The following is a 17,776-nucleotide window of genomic DNA, read 5'->3' on the forward strand; positions in this document are numbered from 1 at the left end:
GAGGCCAGAGGAAGGCAACATGTCACCTGAAACTATGGTCACACGTGAATGCTAAATGCCGTGTGGGTACCGGGAACCTGACCTCCGTTCTCTGCGAGAGCAGCCAGTGCTTCTAACTGCCAGCCATCTCTCTTTTTATAGCTAACTGGTTAGTTCATTTTTATTATGTAAATGGGTGGTTTGCCTGCATGCATTTATGCAGTATGGCAGGCTCTGTATGCAGAGTTCATATCCCTTGAAACTGGAGCTACAGACAGTTGAACTGCCATGTGGGTGCTGAGCAATGAAGTCCATCCTCCAGAAGGGCAGCATAACTTATGTCCTCTTCTATCATTACCACCACCATCACCACCACCACTACCACCACTACCACCATCACCACCACCACCACCATCACCACCACCATCACCACCACCATCACCACCACCATCACCACCACCATCACCATCATCACCACCACCATCACCACCACCACCACCATCACTACCATCACCATCACCACCACCACCATCACCATCACCACCACCACCATCACTACCATCACCATCACCACCATCACCATCACCATCACCACCACCACCATCACTACCATCACCATCACCACCACCACCATCACCACCACCACCATCACTACCATCACCATCACCACCACCACCATCACCATCACCACCACCACCATCACTACCATCACCATCACCACCACCACTACCACCACTACCACCATTACCACCACCACCACCATCACCACCACCATCACCACCACTACCATCACCACCACTACCACCATCACCACCACCACCACCACTACCACCATCACCACCACCATCATCACTACCACCACCACCACCATCACCACCATCACCACCACCATCACCATCACCACCACCATAACCACCACCATCACCACCACCATCACCACCATCACCACCACCACCACCATCACCACCATCACCATCACCACCACCATCATCATCAATATATAGTAGCCTACTGATGGCAGTGTATGCTGCCCATTGCAGTGTGGTCCCAAGCGTCAAACCCTAAAGAAAACTGACTCACCTCAGGAGCCATCAGCTGTTCAGTTTCCAGCTAGGGCTAGGGGTTCCTACCCTGTTTTCTCAAGTAGCTGTGACATTTTACAACCCCAGCAGCACATGATGTTCTGATTTGTCTGCATGCTCATCAACACTTGGTATCGATTTTCTTTTTTTGTTTTTTTTGAGATAGGGTCTCCTGTAGCTCAGGTGGGCTTTGAACCCCCTCTCTGTGTTGCCAAGGACAACTGTCAGTCCTGACCTTCCTGCTTCTGCCTTCTGGGTACAGAGGTTATGAGCACCACCACCTGGTTCAGGCTGTGTTGGTGATTAACCCAGAGCTTCATGAGTGCTGGGCAGGCACTCTGCTAACTGAGCTACAACCCTGGCACACACATACCATACACACCATGCACACACACACACACACACACACACACACATACACACACATATACACACAAACACACACACACACACACATACACACACACATATACACACAAACACATGCACAGCCCCCTCACAGCCCAGCCCACCCCACCGCACCCCATTGCATCCCCACACAGCCTTCCCCATCCACGCAGACTTTGCTGGATCTGGGGCTGCCCTATTGGTCCCTTCTCTCAGTCACAGGAGGACATTAGAAGCAAGCAGCTCAGGTTTTCAGTCTGTTTCGTGACAAGCCTGGGGCATTACTACATTTGTTGAGAGCAATCAGAGGACTGTAGCTTGGATACAGTTTGGGTGTCTGGAAGCTCATGTTGTAACTTTATTTCTATTGTATGTATTTGTCATTTTGATTATCCATTCACCTAGTGATAGGCATTGGGTTGCTCCCCTACATGAACAGTGCTATGTTGGATAACTGCCTCTTCATGTGACTAATCTACTTTTAGTTAGTGCAGTGAAATGCCAGAGGCTGAGCAATTTGGTGAAGAAGAGAGGTTTGTTTTGGCTCACAGTTGTGGTCCAAGGTTCAAGGCTTAAATCTGGTGATGCCTTTCTTGCTGGCAGAGCATCACCTCAGCACAGGGCATCACATGGCAAGACAAAGACCGGGGTGGGTGTCTCCTCTGGTCTCTCGGTCTCTCTCCCTCTTCTTATCCAACTACCAGTAGTCAGCCATAAGGCCTCAGCCCGTGACCTGCACTGAGAAGCCCCACCCCAGTATCACAGTTGGATTAAATTTCTACCTCTCAGTACTTTACAGCGGGGATTGAATTTCACCAGACCCAGACGGTGGCAACTGCTTTTAGTTTTTCGGATTCATACCCAGATATGGAATTACTGATAATTCCACTTTTTAGATTTACTTTTTGAGTCAGGGTCTTGTTGTGTAGGCCAACTTGATTTCAAACTTAGAGTGATCCTCCTGCCTCAGCCTCTTGAGTACATATGTGCCCCAGTATGCGTGTGGAGGTCAGAGGACAACTTTTGAGAGTTAGTTCTCTCCTTCCGCCATGTGAGGGGCCCAGGAGTCAAACACAAATCGTCAGACATGAAGGCAAACACCTTTACCAGGGGAAATACCTTTACCTGTTACCCGCCCCCTACCTTGTTCCCTGTATTTGGATATCAAAGCTTACCTAAACCAAGATCACAAAGTTTGTTTTTATATTTGAAGTGTTTTATACTTTTAATTGTTTAAGACAATTAAAGGTTCATTTTAAATTCTGATTTTGTTTATGTGTGACTGTCAGTGGGTGTGCTTGTGAGTGCAGTGCCCATGGAGACCAGAAGGGGCGTTGGATCCCCTGGAGCTAGAGTTACAGGTTATAAATCATCAGGGTGGGCGCCAGGGTTAGCCACAGGTCTTTGGAAGTAGCAAGTGCTTGTAACTGCTGACTCATCTGCCCAGTTCCTCATATTTTACATTATTTTTATTTTCTGAGACAGTGTCTAACTATGTAGCCCTTGTTGACCTGGAATTTACATCAGGCTTGCCTTGATTTTGAAAGATAACCTCCTGCTTCTGCCTCTGAGGTGCTGAGATTAAAGGTGTAAACCACCACACAGCATAATGTAGTGAAGTGTGGTACCAGGCCTGCTAGTCCTTTGGCTTCCTGTAGCTCTCTCTCTCTCTCTGTCTCTCTGTCTCTCTGTCTCTCTGTCTCTCTCTCTCTCTCTCTCTCTCTTTCTCTCTCTCTGTGTGTGTGTGTGTGTGTGTGTGTGTGTGTGTAGTGGTGGGTGGTGGACCTTTCAAGTCCACCAAGCAAGTGCTCCATCACTTAACTCTCCATAATTCTCCTGGAACTTTAACTAGTTGGCTGATTGATGTTCTTTGAGACAGGGTCTCTCTGGGTTTCCCTGGCTGGTTTTAAACTTGTCAGTCTTCCTCTGCTGCTTGAGCACCACCAGGCCTTTTCTGAGTTTCTTTTCTTTGTTGAGACAAGGTCTCACTATGTGGCTCTTGCTGTCCTGGAGCTGTCAGTGTGGACCAGGCTGGCCTTGAACTCTCAGAGATCTGCCTGCTTCTGCTTCCCAAGTGCTGGGATTACGCGTGTGCGTTGTCATGCCTGCCCCTTGCGGTCATGTTTGTGCTTGTGTTTTGTTATGTGCACACAGTTGAAGAGTGAATTCTGTCGTTGCTGTTTGCATTTTGTTTGTTTGGTGTGGAAGATTCTGCTTACGGCCCCAGGGGTGCCAGGCACGTGCTCTTGCACTGAGCTGCCTGTCTCCAGTTCTAGTTGGTTTTATGTATTCCGTTTAGGGGGAAGAAATACTTGTGAGCTAGTATTGTCTGTTTACTGTTTCTAATTTTATTTTTCTTTGTGTGTGTGATTTACCTATATGAGTGTGTATCTGTGTGTCAATGTGTGTGCCTGGCCCTCAGGAAAGCCAGAAGAGGGTGTGGAGCCCCCTGAGACTGGATTTACACAGTTATAAACTGTCATATGGGAGCTTAAACCTGTGTCCTCAGAAGAGCAGACAATGCTTTAATTGTTACAAGATTTATTTTAAATTTATGTATGTGTGGGTTCTCTGGAAGAGCATCTGGTGCTTTTAGCTGCTGAGCCACTTCTCCACCCAGCAGTGTTTATCTTTTTAAATGTTTGAGAGAATTTATTAGGGAAGCTATCTGTGCTTGGGCTTTTCTCTGTAGTAGTTTAATTTTTTTATTACTAATTCAATATTAGAATGGACTTTTGTAGTACTGGGGCTTTTCAGCAGTGTTTGGTCCTTCAGTAAGACATCACATGTTGAGGATGGGGATTTAGCTCAATGGTAGAGCACTTGCTACACAAGGCCTTGGGTTTGGTCCTTACATGCATATGTTTGTAGATATGTGTTCATGTGCGTGTGTGTTCATGTGTCTGTGTGTTCATGTGCATGTGTGTTCATGTGCATGTGTGTTCATGTGCATGTGTGTTCATGTGTCTGTGTGTTCATGTGCATGTGTGTTCATGTGTCTGTGTGTTCATGTTCATGCGTGTTCATGTGTCTGTGTGTTCATGTCCATGTGTGTTCATGTGCGTGTGTGCATGTGTGTTCATGTGCATGTGTGTTCATGTGCATGTGTGTTCATGTGTCTGTGTGTTCATGTGCATGTGTGTTCATGTGTCTGTGTGTTCATGTTCATGCGTGTTCATGTGTCTGTGTGTTCATGTGCATGTATGTTCATGTGCGTGTGTGTTCATGTGCATGTGTGTTCATGTGTCTGTGTGTTCATGTGCATGTGTGTTCATGTGCCTGTGTGTTCATGTGCCTGTGTGTTCATGTCCCTGTGTGTTCATGTGCATGTGTGTTGTTCGTATGTTGTGTGCATGTGGAACTCTAATATCAACCTCCGGTGTTGCTTTCAGAAGTCATCCACCTTGCTTTTTGAGGTGGTCTTGTACTGGCTTGAAGCTCACCAGCTAGACTAGGCTGGCTCCAAGGCCTGCCTACTTCTGGTTCCCTAAAGCTGTGTTTACAGGCACACGACACCATGCCTCTGGTCACTTCACTGATTGATCTGTCTCTCAGCCCAACATTAAAAGTTATCGAAAGAGCATAAACCGTAGAAATAGATAAACCTAGGTTCTGCTGAGATATAGTGTCCCTCCCTGCAGACTTCAGGGGAGGCAAAACTTAGTGTTGGGAAAGGAATGTAGTGAGTTTAGGGCCCAGCACCAGCTTCTGACCAGCTTTAACAATGACTCCTCAGCTCCTTTTTCCTTTGCCTTTTGGCCACAGGGCTCTGTGCCATTTCTGGTCAGTGCCACCTCTGGTACCACCGTGCTAGGGGCCTTCGACCCGCTGGATGCAATTGCCGACGTTTGCCAGCGTCATGGACTGTGGTTACACGTGGATGTGAGTGAGACTTGGGTCAAGGGGGTAGGGTGGGCTACACCGAGGCCAAGACCCACGCTGTTCCTCCTGCTCCACAGGCCGCCTGGGGTGGGAGCGTCCTGCTGTCTCGGACACACAGGCATCTCCTGGATGGGATCCAGAGGTGCATACGGCCTCCTTCCCGAATCCCCCCTTCAAATCCTTGGTTTCCATTATAGTCACAAACTAGGGAAGCCTGGGGAGGGTGAAGTGGGAACTGGACGGATGACTGATTTCGGTTTGGAGGGAGGGTAGTTATGGGACGTCTTCCTGGCTGCAGAGGAAGGGTAGCCCCCTCACCTTTAGCTGTGTTGAAGAAGCCGCTGACCCAGCTTTGCCTTGTCTTACCCAGGGCTGACTCTGTGGCCTGGAACCCTCACAAGCTTCTTGCTGCGGGGCTGCAGTGCTCTGCTCTTCTTCTCCGGGACACCTCGGTAGGTCCCAGACCCTGGCATTCCTTTCTCTAGACCCTAGCTTGTCTTGTCTCGCCACAGAGATCTGGACTTAATGAAGCCACATCTCTCTGACCACCCTAACCCTGTGTTAAACTCCCTGCACCCAGTGCATTGTTTTCATGGAACAGAAAGGGTTTCTATCTTGTACCCATGGTCGGAGGGATCCTGGGCAGAATTTGGGAAGAGCTTCAGTGTTGGTAGTGACCCAAAGAGAGGTCTGGGTTGACTGACAGCTGCCAACTCTAGGGAGAAGAGAGGTGGCTAAGGTGAGACCTGTCACGTAGCACTTGAGGAAGGCCTGCTGATAGCTCCCTCCCCGCAGAACCTGCTCAAGCGCTGCCACGGGTCCCAGGCCAGCTACCTCTTCCAGCAAGACAAGTTCTATGATGTGGCTCTGGACACCGGAGATAAGGTGGTGCAGTGTGGCCGTCGTGTAGATTGTCTGAAGCTGTGGCTCATGTGGAAGGCACAGGGTGGGCAAGGTCTGGAGCAGCGCATCGACCAGGCCTTTGCTCTGACCCGGTAGGCATGAAGGACCCAGGCCTCACTCCCGGGGCCTCTGTGGTCTCCCTGTCGCCTTGCCTCTCCTCCATGTGTGCTCTCTTACCCTCTCCCTCAGGTACTTGGTGGAGGAGATAAAAAAGCGGGAAGGATTTGAGTTGGTCATGGAGGTAGGACTCCTGGCTCCTTTGAATGCCTCTCCCAGCCCCCACCTTTTTCCGTACATGAAACCTCATAAAGGACCAGGAACAAAGCCAGGCAAACAGCCCCTTCCTTCCCCAACTCATGCCTCCCTCATCCCTCCCCTCAGCCCGAGTTCCTCAACGTGTGCTTCTGGTTTGTGCCTCCCAGCCTGCGGGGAAAGAAGGAGAGTCCAGATTACAGCCAAAGGTTGTCTCAGGTAGTAGACTTTGCCCTCTGGTAACCCAATTCCAGGAACTAAGCAGCAGGTATGTTCTGCCCTCTGCTGGCCCTGCCTAGTACTGCATGTCCCTGCCTCTTAAGATGGCAGGCGCACCTCCTAACCCTCATTTTTAATGGGGTGCAGGTAGGGAAAAAAATATATTTCTGGAAAGTAAGGAGACAGAGGGAGTTACCAGAGGAAGTCACCAGTATGCACCACAAGATGTCAGTGCTGGAACTAAGCCCCCAAACAGATCAGGAACAGCTGATCATGGCAGATGTGCTTTCAGAGGCAGGGATATATGTCCTCATTCCTAAGAATGGGTTAGTGCCGGCTGCCTCTGTAACCTAAAGGAACAGCAGTGCCCTGCCCTCCTGGGGCTGTCACTGCCGAAGAGGTGTTTCCTGTGTACACTGTGTTCAAGGTGGCTTGGTGAGTTTCCTCTAGATCACATGGTACAGGTCAGAAACATGTCAGGAATGAAGAGGGGAGAAGACTTTGAGGAGGAAGGCTTGAGACTGGGGAGAGGCAGTGTTGAAAATCAGAGACCAGTCTGGTCTGGTTCCAGCTCCAGTCATGCAGAGAGGAGACAGTGGAAGGAAGCAGGACTCAAGAAGGTCACTGGGGTCTCATGTGGTGCAGAGGGGGTGTGAGCAGTGAGTGTGCCACAGAGGTGGCAGGTGTGGGGACAGCAGCTGGAGTGGGGAGCTGGGCAGCCTCTTCAGCTCTCACTCTGCTCCCACAGGTGGCCCCTGTGCTCAAGGAGCGCATGGTGAAGAAGGGGACCATGATGATTGGCTACCAGCCCCATGGGACCAGGGCCAACTTCTTCCGGATGGTGGTGGCCAACCCCATACTGGCCCAGGCCGATATAGACTTTCTTCTGGGTGAGCTGGAGCGTCTGGGCCAGGACCTGTGAGCTACCTCTGCTCCACCCACACTGTATAATCTGGGTTCTGAGAAGCCGACCTTTCTAGGAAACGGTGGCCTTGGCTGAGTGTGCCTCCACACACTAACTCTCCTAGCTAAACATTGGCTGTCAGGAGGGTGTCTGAACACACTACAGTATATTCTTAGGAAATATGCTTCTGTTAAGGTGGGCATAGTGGCATACACCTTTAATGCTAGGGAGGCAGAGGCAGAGACAGGCAGATCTCTGAGTTTAAGGCTAGCCTGGACTACAGAGCTGGGCTACACAGAGAAACCCTGTCTCAAAAATAAAAAATGGAAATATTTTTTCATTAAGATTATGTTTATAAAGAATTTTTATTAACATGAGAGAAATGGTACGCTGTGTTAAGAAAGCTGGATATGAGTATATATCACAGTATTTGAGTTAAGCTAAAAAATACATAGGAAAAGGCGGTAGGTGGAACTGTGCCAACGTTCAGCAGTTTTCCCTGGACCAGAATCAACCTCTCAGACCTTTTGAGCTGCCCCACTTTATTATGTAACAGCACTATATACTTCTGAAATAGGACAATAAAGCTGTGGTTTCCATTATATCTGGGTATGTTTTAAAGTTTTATTTCTACCTAAAACAACAGAGAACTTGAAGCAGGCAAGCAAACAGTAAGCACTTAAGAGAGACAATTGAAAAATATCTTCTCCTCCGAGAACCTTAGTGAGAGAAATGCCCCAGGATGGAGTCAGTCACACTTAATTACACCTTGGGATCAGAAACAGAACAGGCAGGCACAGTACCTTAAATCCCAGCACTGAGAAGACAGAGGCAGAGGCAGATAGACCTCTGTGAGTTCCATGCCAGCCTGGTCTACACAGTGAGTTCCAGTCAGCCAGAGCTATACAGTGAGACCTAGTGGAAAGGAAGAAGGGATAAAGACAGACCCAGACTGTCTGGAGATAAGGGCCTCATCCTTTTACCTCCCCTAGTGTTGTGAAGCTGTCCTTAACTCACCGTGTAGCCAAGGCTAGCCAGACTCACACGTTGTTATTCTCCTGCCTGAATGCTGTCACTAGGGACGTGAGCCACCCTATCCCAGCATGTGTGTTGTGTGTTTTGTTCGTTTTGAACTAGCTGCGTAGAAATTCTGACCCTTCTGCCTTCACCTCTTCTGGGATTAGGGACATGTCAGGTTTATTGTTTTGTTTCTTTGAGATAAGGTCTCGAGTAACCTATGCTGGCCTTGAACTTCTGATCCTCCTGACAGCATTACAGATGAGTCCGCTATGCCCACCTCTGCTGCTTACCATTCCTTTAAAAATCCTCAACAAAAACCAAGATGGGACAAGGGATGTAGTCCACCTGGAGTGTTTGTCTAGCGACCTTAGCTGAGTTCCAGGACTGCACTGCAGCCCAGGTGTGTGTTGCACACACATGTGATTCCAGAACTCTGGACATGGAGGCAGAAGGATCCGTAGATCTTGGCTGTATATCGGATTCAAGGTTCACCTGGATCCATGAGACCCCATCTTTAAAAACAGGAAAAGAACTTCTGTAATTTAACCTCTTGTGTTGCTTGGGATTGCTAGTGTTTTGCACAAGGCACTTAAGAGCTGAGTACACACTTGCCTTTACCACGGTTTAGGAGGCTCCCATTTGAGGCTTCTGCCATGCTGCATGGCCCAGCTCCAAGTTCCATCTGAGGACCTGCAGTGCCACAGAACACCAGTGTCACACCCCTGTAGAGGCTCCTGCCACTCCTACAGGTGAATGACACACCTCTGTCCTCAGACGATCCCGTTCCCAGCTTCCAGGGTGTCTCCGTCAGGGTTTCTATTCCTGCACAAACATCATGAAGCAAGTTGGGGAGGAAAGGGTTTATTCAGCTTACACTTCCATATCGCTGTTCATCACCAGAGGAAGTCAGGACTGGAACTCAAGCAGGTCAGGAAGCCAGAGCTGATGCAGAGGCCATGGAAGGATGTCACTTACTGGCTTGCTTCCCCTGGCTTGCTCAGCCTGCTCTCTTATAGAACCCAGGTCCACCAGCCCAGGGATGGCTCCACCCACAATGGGCTGGGCCAGGGATGGCTCCACCCACAATGGGCGGGGCCCTCCCCCCTTGATCACTAGTTGAGAAAATGCCTCACAGCTGGATCTCATGGAGGCATTTCCTCAACTGAGGCTCCTTTCTCTGTGATAACTCCAGCCTGGGTCAAGTTGACACAAAACCAGCCAGGACAGGATGTCTAGATGACTGATAAAATACTATTTTTTACGTTGTTTCTAAAAAGTTAGCATTTAAATCAGGAGACTGAATAAATGTCTCAGGGCTGGAAAAGGGTTCAAATCGCAGCACCCACAGAGCAGCTGAGAACTATCTGTAACTCCAGGATCTGACACTCTCTCATAGACATACATGCGGACGAAACACCAATGCCCATAAAATAAAGGTAAATAAAATCTCTGATGTGGGCGTGTATCGTCCAGACCTCAGGAACGCTTCCTGATCTTGGGCATCCTCATTCCTGTTCTCTGCACTGGATTTCCTCCTCTCGGCCTTTGAGCTCGGGCCAGGAGTCACACCACAGGCTCCATACCCTTGATCCCAGATTGAATCACACAGCTGGCCCCTCCTGGTGTTTCAGGTCACAGATAGCATAGGCTGGACGCTCTTTGTCTTCATACTATGAGCCAGTTCTCATAGTAAGTTTCCTCTTACAGCTGTTCATATGTATATGTATGTATATACAGGCACACGTATACATACATGTATATAGTATGTGTGTATATATACATATATATGTATGTGTGTATACATATATATTTATATATGAATGTGTGTGTGTGTGTGTGTGTAACTGGGTGTGTCTTTTTTCTCTGATTAATTGCAGTTGTTCCAAGCCTGTGTTGCCTTAAGATTAGGAACAAGGTCATACCTACTTCCTTTTCCCTCCACTGCTCAGCACAAAGCTCAAGGTTTTAGCCAGGGCAACTAGGTAAGAAATGAAATAAAAGTTATTGTATATTCAGAAGGGAAAAATCAAAACCATTTCTGTTTATGTGGGACGTGTAGAAAATCCGCCAAAATAACTCAGACATACCAGACTCTAATAACCAGAGTTTTTTCCTACTGTATGTGAAGTTCTCGATTTCACACACACACACACACACACACACACACACATTGTGGGTATAGCACAACACCAGAGTGCCCAACTAAAACAACTGAGAAGTTCTCATAGGGTAGAGATGCGCATATGTAAATTGGGCTGTGGTGGGACTTGCTCTTAATCCAGCAGAGAGCAGCTCAGGCAGGAGATCAGAGTTTAAGGTCATCCCTGGCTTTACAAGGAGCTTGAGTCCAGTATCAGCTGTGTGAAGATCCCTGTCTCAAATGCTCCCCTGTCTATATACAAAGATGAGTAATATTCCTAATAACAAGCAATGATCTGAAATGACACTATCACAATTTCACGTACAGGAACATCAAAAACAAATAACATGTAGAAATTAACAAGAGTGAAAAGTATGTGCTTAGTAAACCACAAACATTGCAGAAATGAGTTTTTTGTTTTTTGTTTTATTGAGACAGGGTTTCTCTGTGTAGCCCTGGCTGTCCTGGAACTCTTACAACTCCATCCTGTAGACCAGATTGGCCTCAAATCAGAGATCCACCTGTCTCTGCCTCCCAAGTGCTAGGATCAAGGGCATGTACCACCACCCAGATGGTTTGGTTTGGTTTGGTTTGGTTTGGTTTTGGTTTTGGAGACAGGGTTTCTCTATGTAACCTTGGCTATTGTGAAACATACTCTGTAGACCAGGCTGGCCTTGAACTCACAGAGATCTGTCTGCCTCTGCCTCCCCAATGCTGGGATTAAGAGTGTGTATCACCATCTGATTTATTTTATTTATATGAGTACACTGTAGCTGTCCTCAGACACACCAGAAGAGGGCGTCAGATCTCATTACAGATGGCTGTGAGCCACCATGTGGTTGCTGCAGTTTGAACTGGAGGAGCCGTCGGTGCTCTTAACCGCTGAGCCATCTCTCCAGCCCAGACTTGCAGTCATTGCACCGAAAGATGAATTTGAATTCCTGGTTCTCCCAAGCGCTGGAATCGCAGCTGTGCACAGCTATACCCAGCTTAGAACTCTTAAGATGTAGCAATGGCAGCACAGCCCGACTGGAAAAAACAAGGCAGATGTCCGAATAGTGGTTTCTCCCGAGCTGATGGACAGGTCCATATAACCAAGTTCCCAACCTCCGAAGTCACCAGGAAAAGCAAATCAAAAGCACAGTGAGGAGGTTAGGTCTGTTTTGCACCTGCAGTGCCAGCACTTGGGAAAGGCAGAAGAATCACCAGGGTTTAGGGCCAGCCTGATCTACCTGGTAAGTTCTAGGCCAGCCAGGGACTGTCTCAAAGAATCAAAGCAAGGTCTTGGGCTATAGTTCTGGTGCAGCCCTTGTCCAGTGCATAGTTCTGGTTCCACCCCAGTGCCACAAAACAAAAATAAACAAAGCAGTTTAATAAGTAAAGGAAACTAGTTGCCTGGTGGTGCAGGCCTTGGGAGGCAGAGGCAGGCGGATCTCTGTGAGTTCCAAGGCCAACCTGGTTTACAGAGCAAATTCAGGACAGCCAAGGCTACACAGAGAAACCCTGTCTCAAAAATCAAAATCGAAACCAAAGCAATCAGCCACACTCTGAATAGCAAACCACACCCAGGAACATGGCTATCATAAAAGATAATAAAGTTCTGTGAGAATGTAGAGCCACACTCTCTGCCAGTGGGTATATAGGTTGCTACAACCTCTTTGGAAGAGAGTCTGCAGTTCCTCAAAGGATTAAAGGTAAGGTCACATGACCCCATCAATACGTAGGGGAGTAAATCAAAGAAATGGGCAGTTGGGAGCGAGTGACATTATGAATAATTGTGTAATTGATTGGCAAAGGTATGGGTGGCTTCAGCCCCAAGGGAGTGGCAGAGCCTCCCCTGGTCCAAGTGCCAGCGTTGACTGTAGATGTCCACAGAGTTTTCTCTTCCAAGATGTCACAGGCTGAAGACTCTTCCCTACAGCAAAAGCTTCTACTGAGATTCTGCCTCCCTGTTCAGTGGTGTATAGTAACCCACCTCCTTGTTTACCTGCGTGTAGTAATCACATCTCTGTTCAGTATGTAGTTGATACACTGGGTTCCCAGGGTGCTGCAGTGGCTTCTCTGTCAGTGAACCACTCCCAGTTCTTCGTCTGCGTGTCCGTGTGTCTGTCCTTTCTTCATTCGCTCTCAGTCAGGTCAAGTCCCTGGAGCTGTGCAGAGTTCGGCAATGAAAAACATACATTCCCACAAAAGGGAGCAGGGTCGATCACGGCGCTCCTGCGTGAGTCAAGAAGACGGTCTGGAGTCAGGGCTCAGTGGTTAAGAGCACTTGTTGCTCTTTCAGAGGCTCCAGACCCTCCTCTCTTCACGTATTCTTAAATGTTTTATTTTGTTTATTTTGACTTCTGTTTTTTTTTAATGTATTTATTTCTATTCCCACACATTGGTGTTTTGCCTGGCTTACAGACAGCTGTGAGCTACTCGGGGTGCTAAGAACTGAACCTGAGAATTCCTCTGGAACAGCGGAGCAGCCAGTGGTCCTGACTGCTGAGCCATCTCCTCTTCTTCTTTAATGTTCTTTTAATGTTCAGTGTGTGCATGTGACCAGCTGTACCCATGTAGGTCAGAGGGCAACTCGTGTTTTCTGTTGTCTCTTTCCATCATGTAGTTTCCCCAGGGACTGAATTTATGATGTCACACTGGCTTCAGGCACCTTTAGCAGCTAAGGCATCTTGTCAGCACCAAAATAAAATATATGAATCTAGCTTTTTTTTTTTTTTTTTTTTTTTTTTTTTACCCATCTGATGTCATGCTTGCTTTACCATAGAAGTACTGGCTTTCTTTTCTTTTTCCTTTTTCTTTGTTTTTTTTCCTGTCAGCTTGATAGAAGCTAGTGTCATTTGGGAAGAGGGAGTCTCAACTGAGAAAATACCACTACCAGATTGCCTGTGGAGGACCCCCATTCCCTGTGGTTGGTGGTTCTGGGTGCTGTAAGAAAGCAGGCTGGAACCAGATCTACTGTTTTACACCTCTAATCCCAGCATTTGGGAGGCAGAGGAAGGTGGATTCTTGGAGTCCAAGACAGCTTGGTTTGTGTAAAGAGTTACAAAAAAAAACCCCAGTCTCAAAAAAAAAAAAAAAAACCTGGCAAGCAGGCTGAGCCGGCCAGTAAAGCAGCACTCCTCCATGGCTCCTGCCCTGACTCCCTTAGTGACAGGCCAGATACCTGGATGTGTAAGTAGAATGAACCCTTTTCTCCCCAGGTTGCTTTTGTAACGGTGATTTTTGACACAGCAACAGAAACTTAAGTGTGTAACCATAGCAGAGTGAAGGATAAGAGAGAGACTGTAGCCAAAGAGCAAAACACCACTTATATAAAATAAATACATACACAACTACATCTAAAATTTAAAGAGAGAGAGGGAGAGGGAGAGAGAGAGAGAGAGAGAGAGAGAGAGAGAGAGAGGGGGGTGGGGGAGGGGAGCCTGAGGTGTGGGGGGAACTGCTTGGTGGGTAGAAGTTCCAGAATGCACTGCATGCAGGGGTGACAACCTGAAGTCAAAATAAGTGTCAGCTGAGAACCAACTCTGGAGATGTCTAACCTCTACACACCACAGTAATTATACATACATGTGTATGTATGTATATGTGTGCATGCATGCATGCCTGAGCACACAACGTGTGCATCTGTGTGTACGGGTCTGTAAGTCAGAGGACAATTTACAGGAATCAAGTTTCTCCTACTTGGCCAGAGGTTAAACTCGGTTACTAAGGTTTGGCCACAGATACATTGTTTCTTCCACCCTGACAGGTGAACACACTTCCTGCTGTGTGAGAGGCTAGTTTTCGGTTTCCCATGTGTTGTGTTCTCTGCCAAGCCGAGACCCTTACCCCTGAGCAGTTAACTTCTTCTGTCTAGAAACTGGACAGTGATTTTTCTGTGACCTCAGGAGCTGGGTGTTTCCCGTCTGGGTTTCTTTTTTCTTTTATCTTCTGTGCCCCTTCATTCTGTGAGCTTGGGTCTTTGACGGAGCCAGCAAGGTATTTTCCACTCTGTAATTACGTAATGATGTCTGCTTCTCCATCTGCTCCTTTAAACTCCAGAACGGTTCAGTGCTTTTCTAATTATTTCCATATTCCCATATTATTTGCTCTGTGCTTTGAAATATTTTTTCCACGTGTTCATCCAAGCCACTGATTCGACTCTTGCCAGGAGCCATTCTGTTCCTGGATACGTACACTGGGCTTTTTGTTGTTGTTCAAAATGACCATTTTATTTCCAGAAAGTGAAGGAGTTTGGGGTCTCAGATTTGTTTCTGTTTTTGGTACATGACTTGGATATATTTAAGTGTTCTTGACTGCTTCTTACGTGGCTACATACTTCTTCCCATGGGCTCCTATGTTTTCTGATGGACAGGAAACCAGCCAGAGTAACTGCATTTCTATAGGGCCACAGCTCTGAGTCACTCCCAGCATGCCATGGCCCTTCTGCTCAGAGGTTCCAGGGGTCATCCATTCAACTGCAGTGACAAGCCATTTGTCGATGTCTCCAGCAGACCTGCTCTCCACTAACCCTGAGATCGAGCCCTAGCTTTTACTCCCCAACAGGGTGGTGACTGAGGCCAGGTGTTTGGGAAAAACGGAACCACCTCTGGGACATGGTTATATAGAGTGCTGAACTCTCTCTCACCCCAAACTCAGCCCAAGAGTTTCTGATCCACTGACTCACTGAGTCTGGAGGGAGGCCAGAGAACTCACTTTTTAAGGAGTATGCAGGGCTGGCTGGCTAAAGCTGCAGGTCTAGAGCCTACACCGATTGCTTTTGAGGCTGGAGGGACAGCTTAGAGGTTAAAAGTACTTGCCACACAGCCATCTAATTCAGATCCCAATACCACAAATCCAGCCAGGTGTGGTCAATCGTGCATGTCTGAAACCCCAAGAAGATAGAAGATAATCTAGGGCTGGCTTGGCTTAGCCAAGAAACAAAAACTTTGGGCTGGAGAGATGATGGCTCATCGGTTAAGAGCATTAACTGCTCTTGCAGAGGTCCTGAGTTCAGTTTCCCAGCAACCACATGGTGGCTCACAACCATCTGTAATGAGATCTCATGCCCTCTTCTGGTGTGCCTGAATACAGATACAGTGTGCTCATATAAATAAAAATAAATAAACTTTAAAAAAAAGGAAACAAAAACTTCAGAGAGACCCTGCTCAAAGAAATAGGCAGATGGTGGTAAAGGAGTGCAGCCTGTGCCCGCATCTGACGTCTGCCCATATTTTTTTTTAAGTAAGTAGTGGTGGTCGAGCGTTATAGGATATGGACTTCGTTCTTTCTGCTGTGTGTACCTCAGGGGTTAAACTCAGGTTGTCAGGCTTGGCAGCAAGTGCTCCTCAGACCGGAGCGATCCTGCCAGCTCTGGCTCAGACCGGAGCGATCCTGCCCGCTCTGGGTTGCTTCTTGTTTCAGGCCTGCGTTGCCTCCTGGTTTCATGTTAGATCCTTCTGTTTGTTTCTTGTACTGAGGCATATAAACTATAGAACTGGGCTGCATGGAGCAATGCTTCCTCCAAGTGCACACAGTGGGTGCTCGCACACACGCGCACGTGCACGCACACACACAGACATGCACACACTAAGACACACACACACACACACACACACACACACACACACACATCTCCCATCTCTTACATCCTTCTCTCCAGATCCTCTTCCCCACTCTTCCCCAACATGACCACATTTCTGTAGTTACCTGTGATCTACCTACTTGGACGCTCGTTACCATTCAACATTGTGTGGTTTTGAGTCTACAAAAGGCCCTACTTTTAGCATGAGACACTGACTGCAGTGTTGCTGCCCTTCCCATTATAGAGACCTGTTGCGGTAAATCTCCAACCCCAATAAACCTGTGCGATGACCACACAACTCAGTTATGTTTACAAGCTGCGCGCCTAGACTGGGCAGATCCACCGCTACTACTCTATTCCCCAGCTATGAGACCACTTGCTATGTGTGGCTCCTCTAGGCCACGTGGTTCTCTCCATCTTCCTCTTCCTCCATCCCTTCCCCTCTGCTCCTTCCTCTCTTCCCCCTCTCTAAAACCTCCAACCCCAGCTTTCCCTTCCACTGCTCAATCACAGGCTCCAGCCTTTGTATGACCGGTTAAAATGGGAGGAAGGTTCACACGAAATCACCTGACTACATGATCCACTCCTCCAGCTCCTCTTGAGGAAGCAGAATTAACTTCAAAATACAAACAGCACCAGGGCGATCAACACTAGTAACCCTAATGCAGAAACTGAAGGAATATGGTGGTCCGAATGAGAATGGCCCTCAGGCTCACATTTGAATAATTTGTCCCTAGTTGGTGGAACTGTTTGGAAAGGATTAGGAGGTGTGGCCTTGTCAGAGGTGTTATTTGGGGATGTGCTTTGAGGTTTCAAAAGCCTATGTCATTCCAGTTGGTCTCTCTCTCTCTGCCTCTTGGCTGTGGATCACACGTCAAGTCTCATCTACTGCTCCAGTGCCAGGCCTGCTTGCCTGCCTCCATGTTCCCCATCATGGTCATGGATCGTATTGCCCCCTGGAACCATGAACTACATTCAATCCTCCTGCCTAAGGATTATAGGATGGATATATATATATATATATATATATATATATATATATATATGTGTGTGTGTGTGTGTGTGTGTGTGTGTGTGTATATGTGTGTGTGTATATATATATATGTGTGTGTGTGTATATATATATATATGTGTGTGTGTGTGTATGTGTGTGGATATATAACACTCTGCTCACCTTCCCTTTTTGTATTTTTTGTTTATTTATTTCTAGTTTTGTTTGTTTTTTCTTTTGTTGTTGTTGTTGTTGTTGTTTTGAGACAGGGTTTCTTTGTGTAGCCCTGGCTGACCTGGAACTCACTCTGTAGACCAGGTTAGGCTGGAACTCGGAGATCGGCTTGCTTCTGATTCTTGAGTGCTTTGATTAAAGGCCTGTGTCACCACCTCTTGGTTCCCTGTTTTTAATTAAGTGTGTATATGTGTGGATTTGTACACTAGAGTGCACT

The 17,776-nt window shown here is 47.5% G+C and overlaps 1 protein-coding gene across 4 annotated transcripts in view; it reads left to right on the top strand.

Moving 5' to 3' along the window:
* Nucleotides 1–8,200, top strand: part of CSAD (cysteine sulfinic acid decarboxylase) — a 25,846-nt gene extending 17,646 nt beyond the window's left edge. For all 4 annotated transcript variants that reach the window (XM_080939611.1, XM_080939610.1, XM_080939609.1 and 1 more), the window contains 7 exons: nt 5,214–5,330; nt 5,408–5,472; nt 5,701–5,782; nt 6,126–6,325; nt 6,423–6,474; nt 6,615–6,704; nt 7,453–8,200. In XM_080939611.1, coding sequence (XP_080795737.1) covers nt 5,214–5,330; nt 5,408–5,472; nt 5,701–5,782; nt 6,126–6,325; nt 6,423–6,474; nt 6,615–6,704; nt 7,453–7,626 — 780 coding nt within the window. In that variant the 3' untranslated portion in view covers nt 7,627–8,200. The remainder of the gene's footprint in view (nt 1–5,213; nt 5,331–5,407; nt 5,473–5,700; nt 5,783–6,125; nt 6,326–6,422; nt 6,475–6,614; nt 6,705–7,452) is intronic.
* Nucleotides 8,201–17,776: the final 9,576 nt, after the last annotated feature.

This window comes from Micromys minutus (genome assembly GCF_963924665.1).
Source record: "Micromys minutus genome assembly, chromosome: 27".
NCBI lineage: Eukaryota > Metazoa > Chordata > Mammalia > Rodentia > Muridae > Micromys > Micromys minutus.